General features: G+C 37.9%; 1 protein-coding gene across 4 annotated transcripts; it reads left to right on the plus strand.

The window, feature by feature from the left end:
• Window positions 1-1,276: 1,276 nt before the first annotated feature.
• Window positions 1,277-21,491, plus strand: SETD7 (SET domain containing 7, histone lysine methyltransferase). 4 transcript variants are annotated; one of them, XM_081960026.1, is made up of 8 exons: window positions 1,283-1,569; window positions 10,043-10,172; window positions 11,177-11,378; window positions 14,219-14,408; window positions 15,707-15,788; window positions 16,875-16,992; window positions 18,203-18,360; window positions 19,854-21,491. In XM_081960026.1, exons 1-8 carry the CDS (start codon window positions 1,530-1,532, stop codon window positions 20,032-20,034), a joined length of 1,101 nt encoding a protein of 366 aa, XP_081816152.1. In that variant the 5' UTR covers window positions 1,283-1,529; the 3' UTR covers window positions 20,035-21,491. The 4 variants fall into 4 exon arrangements, 2 of the variants coding, with proteins under 2 accessions (XP_081816152.1, XP_081816153.1); XM_081960027.1 differs by lacking the exon at window positions 1,283-1,569 and adding an exon at window positions 8,980-9,006; XR_014175947.1 differs by lacking the exons at window positions 18,203-18,360; window positions 19,854-21,491 and adding an exon at window positions 14,940-15,042 and having other exon boundaries at window positions 1,277-1,569.
• Window positions 21,492-25,375: the final 3,884 nt, after the last annotated feature.

Raw genomic sequence — 25,375 nt, forward strand, 5'->3', positions numbered from 1 at the left:
TAAATCTCTCTTTTGAGTAAGTTCAAACTTAAGGCTTCCAGAAAGGTTTCCATAACACTAAAATGATGTCACTATATAAATTAACGTAACTATCTTAACTTTTACATGTAACAACTTCCTCTGGAGTACTTCTGTCCAGAGGAAATGTGGACAGTCACTGCTAAATCAGAGTCACATTGACGTTTGATTGTACTTCCAGTTCTTAACTTATTTGGTCATTTAATTGATTCAATTGGTGATAGAGATAGAGATCAACTAGGATCTTCCTCCTTTTTGTCTCTGTGGAGCAGATTCAGCCTAAGATTTTTAGCACTGTTTTTCAGTTGTTGTGTTAATGGATATCAAACTTTATGGTAACAAGTCATGGCTTGCTTGATCACAGCATATTAAAACATAGTACACTGGATTTACACATCTTAGACAAATCAAGGAAGCCATATTGGTTTTTCACAAAACTCTGTATTGCATGTTAGCCAAAAGCATTAAAACTACTATCGTATCTGTCCAATGTGCTTAAATTATAATTCCGCTTGTTATGTGAGTCAAGACCAATGGACAATTAAATGAATTATGGGCAAACAGTTTGAATGAATGGGCTTTCTATTCTACAAAAAAAATGTGGCAGGACTGTTCAGATTTCATTTTGTTGGTAGACATACACGATTTTAGAAATTAGCAGACATGAAATACATTTGTTGGCACTCTTACAGTACTACTTCCTGTAACATTTTATAGTACAATGACTGCATTTTTCTATGTCTCTGCTAGAAATGACTATTAAGGCTTACCATCAGAGTTCTTAGAATACTATTTGCATGTTTATACACAAATTAATAGCCAGACTACCTGATACAAGTATTTTTTTAAAAAATCCTACCTACTAATTTGCATTTAAACTTCACCAGCATTGCTACAAGTCCTTATAGAAGAGGAGGGTTTAGAAAGGAGAGGCAATACTTATGTGTGGCAGAGATTACCGGGAAACCTGACAGCTCCCCAGCTCTCTCTCTCTCTCACACACACACACAGGCACACACATACACACACAGGATAGGGTTCACTTATTTATTTATTGCATTGGGAGCGTCCTTTATTCCCACGGCTCATGGAAGGCCACAAGGCGCACGAGGGTTTGGGCAGGGAACAGAGTAGTCCTCGCGCCGAAACAGGCCCCAACAAGCACGGCGACCCTGGGAAAGCAACGCTGCCCGGCGGCGTGGGGATTCAAGGGCAGCCGCGACCCCGCTTAGGGAGCTTCCGCTTCGGGGGCTGCGCGAGGAGCTGTCAGTCAGGGAAGAGCCCCGTCCCAGGGTGATGTCAGCGCATCAGCTGCTCTATAACAAAGCGGGGAGAAGCCAAGCGTGCGAGTGGCCCTCGGGCAAAGCGAGCTCCGAGGGGAGAGCGCGTGAAGCGGGCGGCTCTCTTCGGGTTGGGCGAGGCGGGAGCGTCACCGGCTCCCAGGCACACCTACCCAAGGCAAGGCGCTGCGGCCGAGCAAGCGGACCGCTTTGCGCTCGGCGGGCTGAGCTATGGATAGTGACGAGGAGACGCTGGAAGAGACCGTCGAGGGTAATTGCGTGACTTTGGGCCTAAAGCCAGGGAGGGAGGAGTTCAAGGCAGTCGCTCGCGGGCGCCGGGCTGGGGGAAGTTCGCAGCCCGAGGCGGGGACAAGCCTGAGGTGTTTCTCGTCCCCCAAGCTTTGCGCATCTCCACATGGCGAAAATGGAAGAAGAGCTCCTCTTCCGCTGGGGGTTGCGGGAGTAAACGTGGGGTCTTTCTTTACGCCTGGTAGCTTTCCGGGAGGGAGTAGGGTCCACCCCCGTATTGGAGTGCGCTTAATGGGGGGGAACCCCAACAACACCGAAAGTTTCCCCCCTCCTTCTGTGAAATCGGGGTTTGAAAGTTGCTTTGGGGCGCGTGGCACAGCCTGGACTACACTTTGGGGGGAACTCGCTTAGGGTGAAGAAGAACTTTCTCCTCTTCAGTAAACCTAAAAGGGCTCGCTGCTTCCGTCCGCAGGGACGACCCCACTCCAGAGTTACTGCAACCCTTTTGTCTTTCTTTTCCCGGGAAGAAGCGTGGCGTAGAGGCGAGGATAGAAATGGTTCTATGCGCTGAAAGCGTCCTTCGCAGTTAAACCTGAAATCTGCTCGCTGAAAGGTGCGCCGCAATCTGGCCCTTTCCGCTCCAAATTAATACGGTCGGCGGTTGAGACACCAAAGGGGTCTTCGACTCTCCGACCGGTTTTAAAAATATATTGTTTGTGCCTTAGTTTCTCCCTCCACTGTCCTTAGCAGGCTCAGAATAATCGTACTGTCAAAAATATTTTCAGGGATCATGAGGTCTGGCAGAAGTTTAACATAATTTGAGACTATCAACGTTTTATTACAGTATTATTATTAATATTGGTGTGGCTAAAATTGCAAATCTGTTGAGCTGCTGAAATTTCCTGCATTGTGGTTGTTTGAGGATGCAACATGGAAGTCCACACCCCACAAACTTTCTCCAGTAATTTTTAATGTGCTTAACAGTAACAGAATTGGAAGTGACCTTGGAGGTCATGTAGTCCAACCCCCTGCTCATGCAGGAGACCTATACAAGGGTTTCGAACTGCCGACCTTTCTGATCGACAAGCTCAGCGTATTAGCCACTGAGCCATAGTTCTGATGAAAAATATTAAAATATGTAGCATTTGGAGATGTTAAAGTGAAGATTTGGTCTTTAAAAGTTCCTAGACAGAGACATAAGGTTTTTAACCTGAATCTAAATATTCAGGTTTTTTTTTTTTACTATTGCTCCTGGAAGTTTCTAGCAAGATTTTTAGAATTGGCACATGTCAAATTGGTTAATTCTGATCTGCAGAATAATAACTACATTGCAATCCTGACACCATATAATTTGGAAACAATAACTGTATTGTCAGTGGAAGATTCTGCCTTTTGAACCAATATGCATTATGTGTAATTGCTGACTTAATGTTTATAGTGACTGCATTTAAAATCTGAAATGTATTTTAAGTATATTCATTAAATATGGAATTCTATTCCTAGTTGTATACAAATTAAGAGTGTGCAAGTATCGTCAGCTGGATTTAGATCCATGGCAGTACTAAACTTTTTTTTTTCTTTTGAAACAAGGAAAAGTTGAAACTAATTAAGTACAGTATTATAATGTGGGGCTACACTTTAAAATCACTTGGGGTCATCTGGGTGAACTGTAATCTGTAACAGAATAAGGCACATAAATTGAAGAGAAAGAGAGACAAGCTAGAGGAAATATTTTACTAATACTGGGTAACTGAAAACTAGATCTGAGCTTTGATTCTCACTATGAATCATTAGGACATATCACTGCTTACTGTATTCAATGGGCCCCCCTCAGTGGACCGGACGGGCCGCCAACAGCGAGTCTTGTGAGACCATCCTGGGAGGAGTTTGATTCTGTTGCCCCCGAGGATTTGGACAGGTTGCGTGGACGGCTGCGACCCACCACATGTTTAATGGACCCGTCTCCCTCCTGGTTGGTACTGGCATCTTGGGAGGTGACCCGAGGCTGGCTTCTGGGCCTGGTGAATGCCTCATTGGGTGAGGGATCCTTACCAGCCGCCTTGAAGGAGGCGGTGGTGAGGCCCTTACTTAAGAGGCCTTCACTCGACCCAACGGAGCTAGCTAATTATCGTCCAGTCTCCAATCTTCCCTTTCTAGCGAAGGTTGTTGAGAATGTGGTGGCGCAGCAGTTTCCACGACACCTTGATGAATCCGATTATCTAGACTCACGCCAGTCCGGCTTCCGACCCGGGCACAGCACGGAGACAGCCTTGGTCGCGTTGGTCGATGATCTCTGGAGGGCCAGAGATAGAGGTTGTTCCTCTATCCTGGTCCTATTAGACCTCTCGGCGGCTTTTGATACCATCGACCATGGTATCCTATTGCACCGGTTGGAGGGGATAGGAGTCGGAGGTACCGTGGTTCGGCTCCTACCTCTCCGACCGGAAGCAATGTGTGTTGACGGGGGCAGAGGTCGACCCCGAGGCCACTCACTTGGGTGCCACAGGGGTCGGTCCTCTCGCCTCTCCTGTTCAACACATATGTGAAGCCGCTGGGTGAGATCATCCGTGGTTTTGGGGTTGAGTACCACCTCTACGCTGATGATACTCAGCTGTATATTTCAACCCCAAACCACCCCAACGAGGCTGTCGAAGTGATGTCCCGGTGTTTGGAAGCCGTCGGGGTCTGGATGGGGGACAACAGACTCAAGCTCAACCCCTCCAAGACTGAGTGGCTGTGGCTGCCGGCACCTCGGTTCAGCCAGCTGATTCCATCGCTGGCCATAGGGGGCGAACAGTTGCCCCCTGTGGAACGGGCGCGCAATTTGGGCGTCCTCCTTGATGCCCGGCTGTCAATGGATGACCATGTGGCAGCCGTGGCAAGGGGGGCGTTCCACCAGGTTCGCCTGGTGCGCCAATTGCGCCCCCTACTGGACCGGGATGCCCTACGCACGGTCACTCATGCGCTGGTGACGTCCCGCCTGGATTACTACAACGCTCTCTACATGGGGCTGCCCTTGGGACGCGCCCGGAGACTGCAGTTAGTTCAGAACGCAGCCGCGCGGGCTGTGATGGGGAGTACGAGGTACTCCCACGTAACACCTCTCCTGCGCGAGCTGCACTGGCTACCTGTGGTTTTTCGGGTGCGTTTCAAGGTGCTGATTACCATCTTTAAAGCGCTCCATGGCACAGGACCTAGTTACTTGCGGGATCGCATCCTCCCACATACATCCCTGTGGCCAATTCGCTCACACAGGGAGGGGCTTCTTCTGCTGCCGTCCACTAGGCAATGCCAACGGGCGACACCAAGGAGTAGGGCCTTCTCTGTGATGGGCCCAACCCTCTGGAATGACCTCCCCCCCGACATCAGAACCACTACTGACCTCTGCAAAAATTGAAGACTCACCTGTTCCGATTAGCGGGCCTGGCATAATTACAACTGTTCCTCCTGGTAAATGAACTGGTTATTTTAAGGGTATTGTTTTTAATTTAATTTGTGTGTGTTTTAGGGTTTAAAATTATATTTATATATACTGGCTTTGTACAGTTCTTTTAATTCTATTTTTAACCTCCTCCATTCTAACTGTACATATTCAATTCTATTTATTGTATTTTGATATATTTTTACATGGACTGTACACCGCCCCGAGTCCCTTTTGGGAGAGGGGGCGGTCTAGAAGCACGGTAAAATAAATAAATAAATAAATAAATAATAAATAAATAAATAAATAAATAAATAAATAAATAAATAAATAAATAAATAAATAAATAAATCATTTATAAACATGCCCTAGCTTACATTGGGCAAGTAATTATATGTGGTTTAAGTATAATTAGTAAGTGTATATTAATTTATAATGGAGTTATCAATGATTTTAATGAATAATGTCACCAGTCAAATCCACATAGTATAAATGTCACTAAGTCATAAACATATTAGTATTGATACATCATTTAATCCCATCAGGAAAGGCTATTTGCCAACCTTAAAATTAATGACTTAGCATAAATATGGCCTAAACAGGTTTTAAAAGTTTGTAGAATTGTTTAAATCAACACCTTAAATGGAAGAAAAAAAATTGTTAAGGTTATAGCCTGTTTTTAGCCTGTTTTATTTTTGCAATCCTCCAGCAAACAATGAAGGAATAAACATAGTGAGCAAACCCTATTTCTAGCCTTTTTGGATAAAATGACAGGTAATAAAAACAAACACACCTGCGTTCAGAATATTTAGCTATACTCTGCAACTGAGCAGAGATACACCATGCTAATGATTGCAAATAAGTACTTCCTGCAAAACAAGGCATGCTATGTGTCTGGGCATGTTCAACACAAATACTTGATGTGCACAAAGTATGTCTTACAGGAGGAGGTTGTTACATGTACATCCTGAGGCTCTTTGGAGTATCATAAATATTTTCAGAAAACTGGATGAATTATATTTCTCATAGATACTTTTGTTGAGATGGCAACTTTCATTTAGTAAAAGACTGGTCTTCTTTTAATAATGTCATGTATTAGGGGCTGAATTGATTGTTCGTCTGAAAAGGCCAGCATATCAGACTTGCTCCTGATAACAAGATTTTGGAGTTTCTCCATTGAATTTTATGATAAAATATATTTACATACAAAGCAAAACGTGTTTTATTTCTTTTGCTATTCTCCTTAATCATGTCACACTATTAAATCGAGAGATACAATTTAATCAATGCAAAATATCCAAATCAGACTTTTTAGTCAGAATAGTTTTGCAAAGGTTTTAAGAATTTAGGTTTGATGGAATTGGTTTATCATGTTAACATGAGGTGTATAAAGGCAGTAGCATATTAACTATGACAGTTTTTAAGTTTTTTGTACCATTTCATAGCTAAGAAGACTTTTTTTTAGAATGGATGCAACTGAGTGCATATTATTTCTTTGAGAAGCAGTCTTGTTAGAAGTAAAATAGCATTTGGGAACTTTCTCTTTTTTCCTTTAAAATGAAATATCAGACTCACTATGTTAGGTTATATGAATTATCAATTTTTACATAAACATTAATAGAATTTCAGGTTTCTTTCAAGAATTCCTCACCAATTCTGATGTGTTAGGTCATTTTTTTTTCTTTAGGTTGGTTGGATGATCAAATCTTTGTAGTAGAATATGATTGTATCACCAGTGTGACTTGACTTCTTTGAGTGGCCAGGAGTGTACACCTGGTTAACTGGCTTTGAAAGAGGTAGTAATGACCCTTTCTTGAAAAGGTCATCTCTTGGTCCAGCAATTCTGGACAGCTTTTAACCCATTCCTTTTAGATAAGGTTGTTGGTAAGAATCACACCTGAATGAAGTCAGTTATAATAGAGGAAGAGTGTTAAGCCTATAGTAGTTCCAGTGCCGATTAGCACAATGCTAGTCTTTTCCCCAAATTATTTAATGTCTATATAAAACACTGGGCAAGATTATCAATTGGTTTGAGGTTAAGTATCATTTGTATGCTAATGATACTGAACTGTGTCTTTGACCAAGTCAAAGATGCTGTAAAGGTATTAAATAGGTGTTAGGAACTTGTGAAGAAAGAGTTCTGATTAAAGCCTAGTAGAGCTATTGTTCATCCATAAAAATCTTCCATCTTCCTGAAACCTTAGTTCCAGCTGTGGCTTTGAGTCCAGCTGGGCTAGAATGGTCTTTTCCCATCAACTAATATGCCAATTGTAACTTTACCTGGACTCAGGCACAATAATGATTCATTACTCTATTACAATGGACTAATGGAATATATTCTACTTTAAGGATAGTGTAGAAGTACTGCTGATAGAGAGGGCAGGAACCCAGGCTGCTGTGAATAGATCCCAGCATTGCAAAATAAAAGTTGTTTTATAGTTGATACCCTGATTCGTAGGAGTCATTTGGGCCCAATTCAAAATGCTGACTATTTACCTATGAAACCCTACAGAAGTGCTGGGTTACCTTAGCAACTACCTTGTCCTAAATTATTTTGCCCATCCTGGCTGACAGTAGCCTGTTTAAGATCCTGCACCCAGGTGAGGTGAGGTAGGCATGGGGCTGAAGATAGGCTTAAATTCTGTTGACTATTCCCAGCATTTCTGAAGCTTCTTAAAATCTTCCATTTTAAATAGGCCTTTGAGAATGTTGATAAATGGAAGAAGGTTGGCCATCTTGTTTTTTATTAATTGGTCCTTACATGGAATTCTTGTACTTAAAACAACAAAAGCAAATTATAGTCTGTGGATTTTAACACATTTTCCTGCAACAGGAGATCTTGGGTGATGGGGATTTCTTGTTTGTCTCAGGGTCACTTTGTCTCAGATAAAAATGTTATATGAAAAATGATATATTTGAAAATCCCATTCACCAATTTTCATAGTGCTACAAACATAGAAATCTGTTACTCAAGTATAAAATATGCTGCAATGGGACTGTCTGCATATTAGTATTGTTATTAGAAGAGATGAGATAATAAAGATCCCAAATTGTTTTGTTCACCTTTACTTCTGTGCTACTTATTTCATTTGTACAATCTCTATATTTATTCCCACTGAAAGAACTTTCCAGTGTCTCTAGCCTCCTTGTTCTAATCCAGGAGGGTCCAAACTTGGCAACTTTAAGACTTGTGGACTTCAACTCCCAGAATTCCCCAGCCCTTCCCTCCTCTGACAGGAAAAGCGGCCGCGACTTGGCTTAAGTTACCGCGAGAGGGGAAGGACGGGGCGAAGGTGTGTGTGTGTGGGGGGGAGTCATTCATCAGGAAAGTGGGAGCAGTTCGGGGCAAATCCCTGGCAGTTGAACACGGACTGTAGAGCAGGGGTGTCCAAACTTGGCAACTTTAAGACTTGTGGACTTCAACTCCCAGAATTCCCCAGCCCTTCCCTCCTCTGACAGGAAAAGCGGCCGCGACTTGGCTTAAGTTACCGCGAGAGGGGAAGGACGGGGCGAAGGTGTGTGTGTGTGGGGGGGAGTCATTCATCAGGAAAGTGGGAGCAGTTCGGGGCAAATCCCTGGCAGTTGAACACGGACTGTAGAGCAGGGGTGTCCAAACTTGGCAACTTTAAGACTTGTGGACTTCAACTCCCAGAATTCCCCAGCCAGCTGAGCTGGCTGGGGAATTCTGGGAGTTGAAGTCCACAAGTCTTAAAGTTGCCAAGTTTGGACACCCCTGTTCTAACCTAATCAATCCAAGTATAACCAGTGTTTCTACATCTCTCTCAACTTTGAAAGCTTAGCAAACTGTGATCATCCTTTGAATGTGTTTCTCAGTTCACATGTTGATTCCAAGGAAGTGAAACTATAAGATCAATAGTTCATTGTCAACCTCTATAGAGATGCTGAGGAACAAATGTCAACTATAGTTAGCAATGCAATCTGATACAATTACAAGTCAGCTTTGTCTGAAAACTGACAGTAATAAAATCTATGTTTTCTTGGGCAGCTGATGCAGTTTTCATTCTTACAGATAATGAGGTAAGTGGCAGTATTTGCAATATGCATTTTTAAAAACAAGTTTGTTTGATCTGAGTCAAAACTATGAGAACAAATATTTCACTAGATTAAATATTATTATGTCAAGAAATAAAATGTTGGAAACAATATAACCTAAGAATTGTTGCAAGTGCATAACAAGATACAGTAAAAGATACATTTGAATCAAAACACATTACTTGTATATCTAAAAATGTCCAGTTGTTTCGACTGAGTCCGTATTTCTGTCTTTGCATGTCTAATGGAGTAAAATAAAAAATATGTCTCCATAAAATTTGGAACAGTATGCATTAACGTTGCTGCAACATTCCTGCTATCAAAATGATGTCCTGTATAAATTTGGGATATTATGGAATAAACTATGAGTAGTGTTGAATCATCTGATTTGGTCATATTTATCTGTCTTCTGAGTCATACTTCAAAATGTTTTCACTTGTCTACTTCATATATAAAAAATGTGCAGGTTTGTCTATGGAATACAGATTTTGGGAACATGCAGATATAAAATAACAAGAATTTGAATATTCATCACCATGACTTATTAGGGATGTGTCTTGAGTTATTTTATTTGCTTGGCATAAAGGTCATTTTACATCAATGTCAATAGCATTTGTCTGACAGCTACAGTATGTCTGCATAGTTGATTCGTTCTTACAGCTCTACATGCATAGATTCCCTTAATAGAATGTAATCTCTCCCATGATATACCAGTTTTGTAGAATGCTGGTCATTTGGCCCTTATGGTGTTCTTTCATTCTTCGCTCAGAACATATATCAAACTCTGAAAGAGGAGAGAAATATATTTATCAGTGTCTTAAATAATAATTTAAGTGGATAAATACTACATTTGTACTAAATGTATAAATACTCAAGTGATACAAGGGCAATGTGTTAGAGGAATTTGAGTTAGTTTGTATGGCTGGATAAAATCAGCATCCAATGCTGTTTCTTGTAAGAACAGATTGCTTGTGTGAGTCCCACTGGTTTTCAAAATATTTTTGTATTTTATTTTTTTTAGGAACACTTGATGATGATGGTATGCCCCATGGGTTTTGTATAGTCACATATTCTTCCACAGACAGATTTGAAGGAAACTTTGTGCATGGAGAAAAGAATGGTCATGGAAAATTCTTCTTCTTTGATGGAAGGTAGACATCACAGTGTCTATGAGTTCTTTCACTGGACATGTTACAAACTCCATTGATTTTATACTTTTCTTTCTTTCTTTCTTTCTTTCTTTCTTTCTTTCTTTCTTTCTTTCTTTCTTTCTTTGAAGTTTTTTTTTAATGGTAGGATAATACTTTATAATGGTGGGACAATAAAGTAAAGTAACAAATTACTTGTGCTATAGAACCTATGATTGACCCTGCATTCTTTGACTTCTGTTCTATATTATATGGAACAAAAATAAATATTCTTAGCAAAACTAAGTAAGTTATAAATAGTAGACATGTTCTTGGTTTTCTCTAAGTTCTTTAGTTCATGTTCTTTTCTGTGAAGTCATTTCAGTGCCTTTATAGTATGTATATGATTTGAAGCCTCAAATGTCATCGTCTCTTTAAGCTCATTGACCCAAAGTGCTGAAAATAAAACTAGGACTCAGTCACTTTCCCCTTTGCCACAACTTTACAATAATTTCCTGATTCCGTTAAATGAAAAAGAACAATAATATCATAAGGTTAGAATGTATAGGAAATATTACAAAGTATCAGTCTTCACTATATAAAGTATATCAGAAAAACAAGGCAGATTATTAAAAACCTTCCTTAAATAAACTAAAGCTGTGATTCACATCATAAAATGACAGAAATAAGTTGATCATGATAAAACCTTGGAAATGAACAGTCTGTCCGATAGGACAGGTCTTCAAATTATATTGAGAGGAAGGCAAAGAAGAAAGAAGAAACTCTAAAGGAGTAATATTGCAGAATGATGGTGCAAGCATTAAGTAGTTCGTCTTTCTTGAGATCATTCTCTTTGTTACCCATCTCAAGTACAAATAGCAAATAGGTCTTTAAAGGACATATTAAGAACATCTATTTACAATCATGATTTATCTTTATGTAAACAAATTAGGAAGAGTCTTAATTTTTTTCTCTGTAAATGAGATAAAATAACGGTCGTTCCTACACTATTCTTTTTTCTTTGTTAGCACTCTAGAAGGCTTTTATGTTGATGATGGTTTGCAAGGCCATGGAAAATACACCTATGAGGATGGAGGCACACTTCATGGCACTTACATTGATGGTGAACTGAATGGGCCAGCTCAGGAATATGATAATGATGGACGATTGGTCTTCAAAGGACAATACAAAGATAATATCCGGCATGGATTTTGTTGGATTTACTATTCAGTAAGTTGGCTTATTTTCTCATGTATTTCACCATGTAACACTAACAGTTATACCGAAGAATCTGCAGGGGTCAAGGGAGAGCTTCACATCAATACAATGCAGGCTTCATCTCTTTCGTGATGTGATGTAAAAAGCAGTACAAAAGTGGCAGAAATTGTTACCCAGCAATACAATACTTTTTTCATTATTTTGTTCACTTCTTCGCAGCTAAATGGAGATTGATTGTTACAGTTTGGATGCAAATTAATATCTTATTTTATTACAGTTGTGTATTACAACAAGAATAATATGCAAAATATAAATTATACAAGTATACATGTATACAACAAGTATATAACTAAAATAAAATAAAAAAATAAAAGAATAAGAAAAATAAATAAACATAGTTGAATATAGTTGTTCATAGTAATACCAAATGCAAATGCAGAAAAGTTCCACCTTAGCAGCTTTATAGCGTGACTCCAGGGTTATATTGCAAGTAACACAGCATAAACTTTCTGTCATGTATAAATTTTCTGCATGTGAACAAATGCATGAACTATCGTGTGACTTGGATAAAGGTATACATTCCTGTATACATTCCTCCATCAGTAACAAAATATTCTCAATTATGTAACTTGAAGAACAAAGCATGCTATTGGATCCCTATACATTTTTCCTGTCTTCCCCCAAAACAGGTTTGAAGGCAGTGTTAAGCTATGGAAGAAGACTGAATAATAGCCCTTTGCAGTCAGTTCTGAACTGTCCCTAGGAAAGTAAGACAAGAAAATCTTGCTTTGCAGCCATAACTAGCAAAAAAAACCCACCATATTATAAAGTATTTTATGGACCGGGATGCCTTGCGCACAGTCACTCATGCGCTGGTGACGTCTCGCTTGGACTACTGTAACGCTCTCTACATGGGGCTTCCCTTGAAATGCACCCGGAGGCTGCAGTTGGTCCAGAACGCAGCCGCGCGGGTAATTATGGGGAGTACTAGGTACTCCCATGTGACACCGTTCCTGCGCGAGCTGCACTGGCTTCCTGTGGTCTATCGGGTGCGTTTCAAGGTTTTGATAACTATCTTTAAAGCGCTCCATGGCTTAGGACCTAGTTACTTGCGGGATCGTATTCTGCCCCATACATCCCTGCGACCAATTTGCTCGCACAGAGAGGGGCTCCTCCAGGTGCCGTCCGCTAGACAATGTCGTGGGGCGGCGCCTAGGAGTAGAGCCTTCTCTGTGGCGGGCCCAGCCCTGTGGAATGACCTCCCTCCAGATATTAGGAATACCTCTGACCTCCGCTCCTTCCGTATTAAGCTTAAGACCCACCTATTCCAAGCAGCTGGCCTGGCTCAACTTTGATCTAACCATATCGCTCCTGACGGGCTTTTAACTGGGTATTTTAATTATATTTAATTTCTAGGGGTTTTATATACTGTATTTTAATTGTTTTTATCAATCGACCTCCTCCTTGTGTATGTTTCAGTGTATGTCTTTGCTATATGTTTGTTTTGTTTACATATTTATTTCGTATGTTTCGTTGTACGCCGCCCCGAGTCCTTCGGGAGAGGGTGCGGCTAAGAAATAAATATATTATTATTATTATTATTATTATGTGCAATATTCTTCACTATGACACCCTTTATGGCTACTGGGACTATAATTCCTAGATTTACTTGTCAATACAGAAGTAGCAGTTGCGTGATATCTGAAGATTGTCAAGTTGGAAAAAGCTGAATGAAAGTTTGGCAAAATTAAGGAACTCAAATGCAACATAATCCTTTCTCCAAGTTATGCTTAGCTGAGAAGCACAGGATGAAGCACATAACATTTCTGCTTATGGAAAGAACTTTCTGTCATCTGAAAGTTGATAGAAGTGTTTTTCTAATGTTTTATTTAAACATTTTAAAATTATGAGCTATCAAAACTCTCTCTTGGTAACCCAATAAACCCACCAACAGAATTGTTCTGTTGGTTAAGATATATACTAAGTTGAAAATAGAGAAACAGAGAGAAAAATGTAAAGGAGAAGAACTGAACTACATTGCATTCAAATGAGAGAAAAAAATGCCAATCAAAGCTAGTCCTGGAGTTAGACCTGTTCTAATTGACAACATATGAAATCCAATTAGAGCAAAAATGTAGTTCTTTGTATCCTAACCCATCCCTTTGGGCATAATCACCCTGAAGTTTGGGTACAGCATATTTTCCAAACTCAGTGGTGTCTTAGCTCTTAGAATCTGTTAAGGTTTGGAAGCGGAACAGAGTAAAACTAGTTATTTTTTATATTTTATGCATGTAATTTATTTTGTAAATGGAATTCTTTCACTCAAATAATTTTCAACTAGAGCTAGACAGTTTAAGAATCCTTTGTGAGATGGCTTTCTTTTTCCTTAGGTTCTACTTTTAAATTTTTAAATGTATATGCTTTTAAATGTATATGCTGCCTTCATCTTTACAGACCCAGCATTTTACATTAATAGGACTGAAATGGTGAGTGCAGAGGTACAAAAGCCAGAATAAATGAAAGAACAGGAAATGAAAGAATAAAAGTTCTAACTGGCACTTTTATTATCCAGATGAGAGTTATTCACACTTTGTTCCCTGGAACTCTTAAGGTTCTGTGAGAGATTAAGGACACTTAAAAAAAAACCCACTCAAACAAAGCCAGTTGCCTAACCCCAGAGTTTTGCCTTTTGATCAGAGTAATTAGCTTTTAGCTTTGGGTTGAAAAAGCTTGAGAACCCCTCACCTCAATATTGAGACTAAGTTTTTGATTAATAGTAATCTTCATTAAATTTAAAAACAGCATACATTTCCCCTTAATTTTTGGAAACGGTTTTATTGTTTCTTTTTCAGGATGGTGGGTATCTGGTTGGAGAAGTTAATGAAGAAGGAGAGATGACTGGAAAAAAGCTAGCCTATGTATACCCTGATAGGAAGATGTCATATTATGGGCACTTCATAGATGGTGAAATGATAGAAGCAAGATTGGCAAATGTTATACTGGCAGAGGAAGAAAAACTACAATTTGATGTTATACCAGGCAGTAAGTTGTCACTCATGTATTATATCTCATAATATGTGAATATCTAGGTCCTCTTAAATATTTGACCACTTTATTAAAGTATTGTACTTACATACATTGCCTTTAGGGCCGGATTCTTCTAATAGATAATTCTATGTCTTTTACCAAGTAATGTAGCGATGTGAACCTATATCTGACGTTAATAATTAGGTTGGCTTTTTATATTTTGAATGTAGATCCCCATTTACAACCGCTGAATATATGAAGGAAAGAAGAGACTCTCAGAATCATATATAATTACTGTTCCTAATTGTTTCTTTTTCAGTCAAGCTGAGGAATTTAATTTTACATGGACAGTAAATATAAATATTGTAATCTATACTGTCATTTCAGATCAAGAAATACAGCAGTATTTGTCAATACTTTTTGACACTTCCGGTTACTCTTCTAAATATTCTCTATTTTCTGGGGTCTCCCAAGCACATTATCAGCTTCCTGTCTAATAGACTCATTTCTTGAGTCCTTTCTGAGAGTACTGCTTTTGAATTACAGATTATAAACTCCTTTGCTCCAGTTGTGTGTATCTAGGGCATAGTAGCTGGAAGGAAGAGAAAATGATGAAAAAAAGAGAAAAATCTTGTGCTTTTCGGGGCAGGTGAATATTGCTACTATCATGGGGTTATTTTGTCATTTTATGCCTTATCTAAAGCTATTTGGTGTTCTTTCAAGGAGCAGTTATATAAAACTAAAATAGATGGTAGCATATACATTTAATAAATAAAAACATGAAGAAATGTATTTTTTTTTTAAAAAGGCAGGTGTGTTATGGTGGCTGCTGTTAATTTTTTTGAATTTTTTTAAAAATTGTATGCTTTGACAGCAGGATATATTGCAACTCTATAAATTGATGGTATTCAGGAACAAATCCATTTTTAGAATTTGGTTACCAAGGAAAATATTTTCTAATAGATTTTAGGCACCTAATATTTTTAGCCGTTTGATGTGCAATTTTTATGTTTTTAAGAGATATGCAAAATTGCTGTTTAAGATTAACAAACACTAAAAAAGTGATCTATTTGTATCCTAGTGTATGCGAATATACCTAGTTCAGAAATGATTTACAGTTAGTCAAGAAGCATTATTTTTGGGTGAAGCTAAACTCCTATAGAATTACATACAGTTGGAAAGAACATCAAAAATATATATGCAAAATTCTATATTAATTTATCCTAAAATAGTGGTTTTTTAAAAAAAATATTGTGTAATATACATAGTACATTTTTATCCCATATAATGTTTTCTGTATTTATTTATTATAGGCCCAGTTTACAGTTTTGATAAATCTACTTCGTCCTGCATTTCTACAAGTCCACTTCTTCCTGACCCTTATGAATCAGAGAGGTAGAATGTTTTATTATAGTTTTGTCTTTCCTTCAAATATTTGCAAATAATATTTCACTGGATTACACACATGAGTATACTATCCATTTACTTCCTTTCCATTCCCAAAGATTAATATTTTATGAGAACATAGAGATTGTCACATTTGACATCAATCTTGATGTTTTTTTTCAAACTGTGCATTGAACCTCACTAGGGTATTCCAGTGAATTCACAATGGTGCCGTGGGATCATAAACTCCTAGATTGACGTAGTTCACAGTTTTGCGTAGGAGTACCTATGCATGAAAAATTTTCCAAGATACTCAGGATGTTGTGAACTGAGAAACTGATCCGGCCCGCCAAGTGCTTACATCTGGCGCGCAGTATCACTCTGGGAACAGCAAAGGACCAGCCCGTGGTGCCTCTGCCAGTGAAAACAGAGCTCAGGAGGACCGCGCACAGACCTTGCAAAGTCCATTTTTGCTGGCAGAGTGTTAGAGGAGGCTGTTGCAGCCGAAAACTGAGCTCGGAAGCCAGTTTTCGCTGGCAGAGCACTCAGGCCACCATAGGAACCCCCGACATGAGTGGCATTGAGCTGGCCATGACCATCCTGGCCACGTCAGCCTGGCTCCCTGAGGTCAAACCACCCCTGATGCGGCCCTAAATAAAATTGAGTTTGACACTCCTGCCTTACAGCATAATTTCATGTGGTTATGCTCAGAAATATGTGTTCTGTATGAAACAGGACTAATTCCAAGGTTGATTTCAAAGGATTGCAATTGTGAATAACCTAAAAAGCCGTTTTGAAATAAATTGTATATTGGGATTCATTTTTAATTATCCACAAATATCCAGAACTAAGGATAATATGGAATGTGTAATTTTATTTTTTAAAAAAACATAAGTGATATGAACTACTAGCTTATTCCCTTAAAAGTTCTTTAAACTATTTGTTTCTTTTGATATATTCCAAAATTAACACTTAGCAATATGAGCTTCACTCTAGATTCTCATATGTGCTCAAATAAGATCTGTCCTAGTAACCTTACTGCACATGCATGAAGTTGTAGATCAGATGCTATTTTTATTCATTGCTTTAATTTAGGATCTTTGTAGATGCATCTCTGATTTCCAATGCTGGAGAAGGTTTATTTACTAAAATAGCTGCTGAAGCTGGCACAGTTTTATCTTTTTACAATGGTATACGAATTACACATCAAGAGGTAAAGTACAAAGAAACATTTTCATTGCTTCTATAACAACTTCCACATTGCTTATTAGTATTTCAATAGTATTTTCATGGTAACAACATTTCATTAAATAGAAAGATGTGGTGTATGTTTATGCCATTTGTACTAATAACTTTTGTGCTAATTCACATCTGTTATTTCAGATGTATAAAACAGCAGCCCCCAACCTTTTGGGCACCAGGGACCGGTTGCGTGGAGAGGCATTTTTCTGTGGACCGGAAGGGGCGTCGTTTCGCACACTGCCTGCATGGGGCTTTGCTTGTTTGTGCGGCCCAGTTTCTGGCATGATCGGGGGTCCTCAACCGGGGGTTGAGGAGCCCTGATATAAAGATCTCCTAGTAGCAATATAGGTAGTTCTTGATTTATGACCACAATTGACCTCAAAATTTATGTTGCTAAGTAATAAATTTGTAAAGTGAGTTTTGCCCCATTTTACAACTTTTCTGGTCACATTTCTTAACTGAATCAACACAGTTGTTAAATTAGTAACGTAGTTAAGTGAATCTGGTTTCCCCATTGACTTTGCTTGTCAGAAGATTGCAAAAAGTGATCACATTACCCACAACACTGCAACCGTCATAAATGTGAGTCAGTTGTCAAGCAATCGAACATAAAATATGTGACCGTGGGGATGATGCAATGCTCATAAGTCTGAAAAATGGTCATAGGTCACAGGTCACTTTTTTCAGTGCCTTTTTAACTTTGAACGGGCACTAAATGAACTGTTGTAAGTCAAGGACTACCTGTACAACATTTATTCTTGGCAATAATAAATGCCATCTCCTCCTTTTTTCATGATATGATTTTGTTAAATACTATTAAATAAATTTGAATGTTCTCTAGTGACAAAAAATTTACACTAGTCTGCTTTTTGAGAAAGAAAGAGAGAGAAAGTTTGAGTCAACACTGTGTTGAGGACACACGCACACACATACACACACAAAAAGTCTGCTTTTGTGTAAAACTAATGAAAAGGAGAAATGTGAAAAATATGTACGCAAGTCTGCAGGTACAAAAAATTTTATGGAGTGGAATACCCTTTCCCCCCCTCTAAGCTCTGACCTTATGTGACAGATTTGCCAAACAGTTTATATATCTGGTTCTTTCAAGCTCAAAAAAAGCATGTGAGTTTTGACTTGATAAAAATAAATATTTGTCATAGCAGTATTGTTTTCAATGCCAGGTGGACAGCAGGGACTGGTCTTTGAATGGGAATACGATATCCCTTGATGATGAAACTGTCATAGATGTGCCTGAACCTTACAGCCATGTAACCAAATACTGTGCCTCTTTGGGGCACAAGGCAAACCACTCATTCACCCCAAATTGTGTTTATGACTCGTAAGTATTTAACTTCTGCTTATGTCTTGAAGTGTCACGATTATAAACAATGGTGCACTGATTTTCTGATTGTGTGTGTGTGTTTGTAAAGACAAACACTAAATCATATACATGACAAATTGCCTTAATTAAAAATGGAACTAAGGAAAACATTTCTGGAAAAAAGTGCCAGCTTGATAGAACAGACACCTTTAAATGAAACACAAGCATTAATTTTGGCCCACTATGTGTAACTTTATTAGTTTTACATATTCTGTATAAAACTATATAAAACATTACGGGTAGCCTAGTATTGCAAATGTGTTGTTATATAGCACGATACACCAAGAAATTTATGATAGACTCACAGTAAGTGAGTTACTTATACCTATGGGAATTTGCTACTTTTAGTACTGAATCAAAGATTCCATTGGAATGTGGTAGACCTTTAAAACTAAGTTGTAGTTAGCCATAGTAATCTTCTTTTAAATAAAACCAAAAAATCAATGCTAAAGTAAGTCCTTATTTTTATTGCATTTATTTATGTATTTATTTGTATTTCACCATTATTATTTTTACAAATAATTCAAAGTGGCGAACATATCCAACACACCTTTCTCCTGTTTTTCCCAGAATAAGATTTAGTACTATTTTTTGTGGGTAAGAATAAAAAGTAAATGTAATACCATAGTGATTATTCTTTTTTTAAAAAAAAAAACTTTTATTGTTAAAAAAGAAAATGTTGGACATGGTGAGACCGTCTTGGTGATCACTCCACCATACAAAGTATAACACAAGTCTCTTGTGTATTCAATACACATTACTACTTACTGATTATATACACATACTTAACCTCTTCTACACAATTGCAATTACAGTTACAGTTACAAAATATACTATCTATATTGCCTCTTGTTTCAATCTGCACATCCTTGTGCTTATTTGTTCCGACTTCCCTTCCTTAAATCCAACCACTGATAAAATCTATCCCAAATCTCATAGTACCCTGTCTGTCCTTTATTTTTCAGTTCTAGCTTCAGTCTATCACATTCTGCACAATCAAATATTTTCTTTGTTATTTCCCTTTCTTTAGATATGTTTCCACTCTTCCATTGTTGGGCATAAACTATTCTCGCAGCTGTTATGATATGTAGTGTTAAATATGTTAACCCTTTGATTACATCCTCTTTGATAATTCTTAATAGGAAAATTTCTGGTTTGAGTTCCAATCTCTGTCCAGTCATTTCTTCCAACCACCTTCATATCCTTTGCCAATATTCTTTGGCTTTCTTTACATGACCACCACATGTGGTAGTAGGTGCCTGGTGTTTGATCATATTTCCAGCATTTAGGTCATAAATTTTTATATAGCCTGGCTGGAGGTAGGTGCCACCTATAGAACATTTTATATAGGTTCTCTTTGTACAATGTGGTCAAAGTTAGTAGTGATTATTGCCAATAGCTCACAGCTTTCATATTGTTTTCATGAATCCATATGCCTGTTTATTTTCTAGATTTGTTCACCCTCGCTTTGGACTGATTAAATGTATTCGGACCATTCAAGCAGTGGAGAAGGATGAAGAACTAACAGTGGCTTATGGCTACGATCACAGTTCCTCTGCACAAAATGGGCCAGAAGCACCAGAGTGGTATCTGGCAGAACTTAGAGCCTTCCAAGCTTCCCTGAAAAAATGAACATGCAAGCACTTTCCCTATTCAGTACATTGAATCTATGCACTATCTATGATGCTGGAAATGGAACAGCCAGTGGTTGACCATGCTGTGATTCTTCAATACTTTCCCACTTAGAAAGAGTGGGAGCCTTTTTTTGTTCTTGTTCCTTGCAGGCTAATGTGTTTCAGCCACTCCCTTAGAATAATATTTACATTTTAGCTAATAGTGCAAAATGAATTATTTAATATGCTACACAAGGAAGTGTGGCCTTTTTTTTGGCAACTAGTTTGCATCAGCAGCTGTCAAAATATAGAAAGAGAGCATTTTTAAAACCAAGGTTTTATCTGTACTGAGGTTTCTCTCATTCTGCGCAGCTACATTTTGTATTTGCCATATTGTGATGATGATAATAGAATTGTGCTAAATTTAGTATTCTAAAAAAGCAGTATAATTTCAGAAGACTGCTTTAGGGCGTGTTCTGTTTTGGTGCACAAGAGTTCTCTCTTTACATTATCTTCTTAAAGTCAGCACAAAAAATTAAACTTACAGTGTCAAGGTCATAAAATGAGGACCCAGAATGTTGGGGGCAATATGCTGACTGTATAAACCACCTAGAGAAGGCTGTAAAGCATTGTGAAGTGACATTCTTAAGTGCTATTGCTACATGTCGGTTTTTTAAGGCTCTTGAGGATACGTGCCTGGAAGACCAGAGCTGCTATAACTTTAATCGTGATAATTACATTTGAGTGACTTCTACTTGTGCATATGAGCATTTTCTACTGTTTGTTTTTGGTTTCTTACACTGGAGAGCATAATGTCAGTTTATATAGAACAGTGTTTCTCAACCTTGGTGACTTTAAGTCCTGTGGACTTCAACTCCCAGAATTCCCCAGCCAGCTGGCTGGGGAATTCTGGGAGTTGAAGTCCACAGGACTTAAGTCACCAAGGTTGAGAAACACTGATATAGAACAAATGAATCAAGGACATACCAAGAAATTTCTTGTTTGCTACATTTTTCTTTTTCTTGCCTTTAATTGGTAACTTACAAAATCCTGGAAGCTACCAATACTTATCAAAGGCAGCTCTACTTCTGTAGAGCTAGGAAAGTAGTAGAAAAATCCTACATTGCAAACCTTTAAAAAACAAACAAACTGCAGAGTAATTCAGAGAGTTACATGGAAAACTCAACATTTTTACTATGAAGCGAATTATACTTGAGACTGTCCAACAGCTTTACGGGAATTATGAAAGCACATTTTACTAATCCTAGCTAACATTTAATAATATCATGATAAAAAAGGAAACTTTCAGGGGCCTGTAGCCAGTTACTGGCATTTCTTAAACAGGTTTTCAAATATGTGCAATATATGTTTACAGAATATTTGCTCTGTATTATAAGTAGAAATGTCTATTTGCAATGTGCCTATTTATTTAAAAATAAATAACCACTGAACTCAGTGGGACTTTCTTCAAATGTAGAGGATTGCATTGCTAGTTTCTTATGCAGAAAAAGGATTCTGAATATGATCCTTATCAACAGGCTGATGATTCTGTTGCTGAAACTCTGATTAGCTTATTTCACTATTTTAAATATGTAATACTGTAGCCCCCAATTACAGTCTTTATACCATGCATATTTTAATTTTCAGGTTAAAAAGAGCCATTTTACTGCCAAAATAGTTTATGTAATTTATGTAACAATTTTGAACTATTGTTTGGATTATAAATTAGCATTACAGTAACAAATTACTGTTTTATTATAAGTAACAAAGCTAGAAACTACATATTGCAGTCTCATAAGGATTTAAAACTAGGATACTGCATAGAGTAGAAGGCATACAGAAACAAGTCATGTAAAATGTCAAGAAAAAATATTTTAAACATTTTATTTACCAAGGGAAAATCTGCAATACCTGTATTTAAGCAGAGAGAAAAATATGGGCCATAAGATCTGGGATGGCGATGGAAATAGATTTGTTATTAGATTTAGGCAGCATTTCTTCCTTTGTCCTACATACCATTATATGGATGAGGAGGCATCACTCCAAAGAAACCCATTATACACTCTAGGGGTCTTTTTGGACCTTGGCTCCTGCCTGTGGCAGCTGTGACTAGGAGGCCTTTGTACACTTTGGGTGCTGACAGTCACTAATGCCCTTGGGCCCTCCTATCTGGATTTATTGCAAGGTATTCTACATGGGACTTTCCTTGAGGAAGCTTCAACTGGTGGAGAATCCAGGTGCACAAGTGGTAAACTGTATTGGAAATTTGACACATATAACACCATTGCTTCGTGAATTGTGCTAGTTACCAGTAAGTTTCCAGATGCAATTCAAGACAGCTAAATTTAGAGTTTATTATTACGAATTCAGTCCTTTATGTGATTATTTAAGGGAAGCTTTATTAACATTTCTTTTTGCAAAACTGCATTTGATTTCTGTGTCAAGAGAATAATTGACATTTTAAATGGACATTGATAACATGACCCTGAGATCCATAGAGTCCAGTCTACTGCTAAGTCTTCTTTATTTTCCATAGCATTGTTTCATATCCTAAAAGCAATCTTATAATACTGATGAAGCCAAGCAAGTAACCCAGAAAGTGCATGGCCAACATTTGCCACCGGTAGACTATTTAAAATCAGCACAAGATAGCTGTTATTGTGGATTGTTGACAAATATAGTTACTGTCCATGAATTGAGAAATATTTGGAAACTTATTCATTGGAACTAATATATGATCACTATCTTCATAAATGATACATGTAGACATCCATTGGTCATGCTTATACTGTGTGCTTGTAAGAGGGTGCAGAATCAAGCCCAATCCTTACAAGCAATCACAATTACTGTATGCTGTAAACTTCTCAAACTACAAAGTTTGGTAGTGAAATGGATTTTTCATTTTTAAAACACTTCTTGGTTAACACTTTTGGAATACATTAAAATGGTTTCACCTTTTTAATGTAGATATTTGCCATTGTACATTATATTCTAATTTAGATTTCAACATGTTCATTACATTCTTATTCACATAGCCCTTGTTTCAGAGTTTGTTGCATAAATTCAAATCTAGAAGCACACACAGATAATTGATTCAGCTGGATTCATTTAACGTCTTTATACATAAGAATAGATGCATAAATGTACAATACCAACAGGTGGTTCTTCCAAGTAAACAAAAGACAGGAGAGTTACAGGCAAATACAAGCAATTAGTTTCATATCAGCAGACAAGCCCAGACAGACTGCTAGTTTACTTCTCAGAGCAGCAGACTGCTTTTTTAAGTTTCTGTTCCAATTCTCTGCACAGGCTCAAATCTGTTTAAGCTTCCATTGGCTGACTTAGTTGCTATGCCTATTCATTGGAACAAGGCTGACCTTGTTCCAATGTCTCTCCCAGTCATGAATATTTTAACACCTTGCAGTGATTTATAGTGGTCAAAATTATTTAGTGTGTAATCCTCTAACTACAGCCCCCACTGAATTCAACAAAAGTTATTTGCAGTTGAATTTTCCCAAACCTGTAGCCATTTTCATTTGTTCAAACTGCTCAGCTTAGTGGGTGATGCTAACTAGAAATCCTAGGTACTAAGTATCAAAAATACGGAAGCCATCAGATAGTGAATATGATGCATTGTGAGCTTATTTGCATATAATATGCATCTATTGAAGTACAGCTACTGTATCTTAAAATTTTAGTTTTAATGGGCATGCTGTGTCATTTTTAAAAATAATTTCAAACTATAATTATATCCAGAACACTTGCATATTCAATATTGAAATATTTAGCTGTTTAGAAACAAACTGCTCCTTTACATAATTGTCACAGGGAAATCTATGCAGTTCAGAGGGACTCCATATTTTAACTGAATATTTCATAAAATGGGCATATGATGTTTCAATTAAAAATCTGACTGATAAAGGAGAATATTTGTAGGTTGGGTTTGAAATGAGGGGGTCCTTGGTCCTCTCTGAACTTGGTTGTTTCCTTGCAGACATTTAATTACCCAAAGTAGGTAACATCATCAGTGCTCATCAACTCATCAATGACAATGATGGGTAATGAAATGTCTAAAAGAAAACAACCAAGTTCAGTGAGCACCAAGGACCCCTCAAAAATCTGACTAGATTTTTTTAAAAGTTTGCATTCTCGGTACTCATTTTCTCTTTTTTAAACTTTCGGTGAAACTTCCGTATTGTAACTTACAGAAATCTAGTTCCTTGAGTTAGAAAAAAATCCTCTTAGCCTAGTGGAATGACTCCTGTGCCCCTCAGATGAGATTTATTTTGTGTTGGATTAGGTCTGTGTATTTACAAAACATTCAATAATATATTAAATATTACTCAGTGACCTAAAGCAACTACTTTACTAAGTTGATGAGCCTTATCAACATCCATAGGTATTACAATTTCTAAAACACGGGGTAAAGGAAAAAAAATAATTATACTTTATTTATAGACTTTGTTTACTATACACTGAACACATTGTGAAAGAAAGAGAAAAATGTCTCTGAGGGAAAAATTGCTTTATCCTGCATTGTGAAAATAAAGCATTATATGAATTGTTGACACAATTTTTATCCCATTTCTTACATTGTCCATGATAGTAAATGTTAAATTGATAACTTGGTTTACATTTGACCAAACTTGAACATTGATGGAAAGCAAAAAAAAAAAAAAAGGCAGATTGTTCATGCCGTTTCAATCTCCATTTCAATATGTATCATATTGCATTATTTTGTATTAACTTTATAGCTTTTTGCCCTTTATTTTAAAATTTAGTTATGTGTTATTAAACATCATTGATTCTGACCAAAATAATTACGTAAGACATATATAGAATCTTCAATTTCTGGACCAACTCAAGAAGAATTACTAATTTAGTGCAGTTGCAATTTAAGATGATTATGAAAATATTTATCTTGACCTACATAGTGGGGGAATTAGGTGGTAAATTAAATACAATGCTGAAAAATTAAACTCAAATACATTCATGCTATATTGACTGTGTATGGCTATAGGGCAATATAATTCCAAGATCAATTGATCGTGAGCCTTCTTTGTCTAATCCCTTAGATTTTCCTTTCACTCAATTTCATTGAGGGCCACATATGGGTTTTGTTTGACCATGGGTGGGTGAGGGGCATGGCTGGATGGCACAGCCAACTCAATGTCACTCATGTCCTGGACACCTGTGGTGCGTGGGCAAGGCTGGGGGATCCATTGTCCTCAGCAGAAGAAGATGAGACCAGGAAGAGCACCAAATCCTTGCCTTCCAGAGAAGCCTCACCGTCCCTCTCAAGCCATGGGGAAAACTCTTGGATGGTGGTGCAGGCTGTCCAGAGCCCTAGGCAGTGGAAG

Source organism: Natrix helvetica, assembly GCF_964273705.1.
Source record: "Natrix helvetica genome assembly, chromosome: 7".
NCBI classification, from domain to species: domain Eukaryota; kingdom Metazoa; phylum Chordata; class Lepidosauria; order Squamata; family Natricidae; genus Natrix; species Natrix helvetica.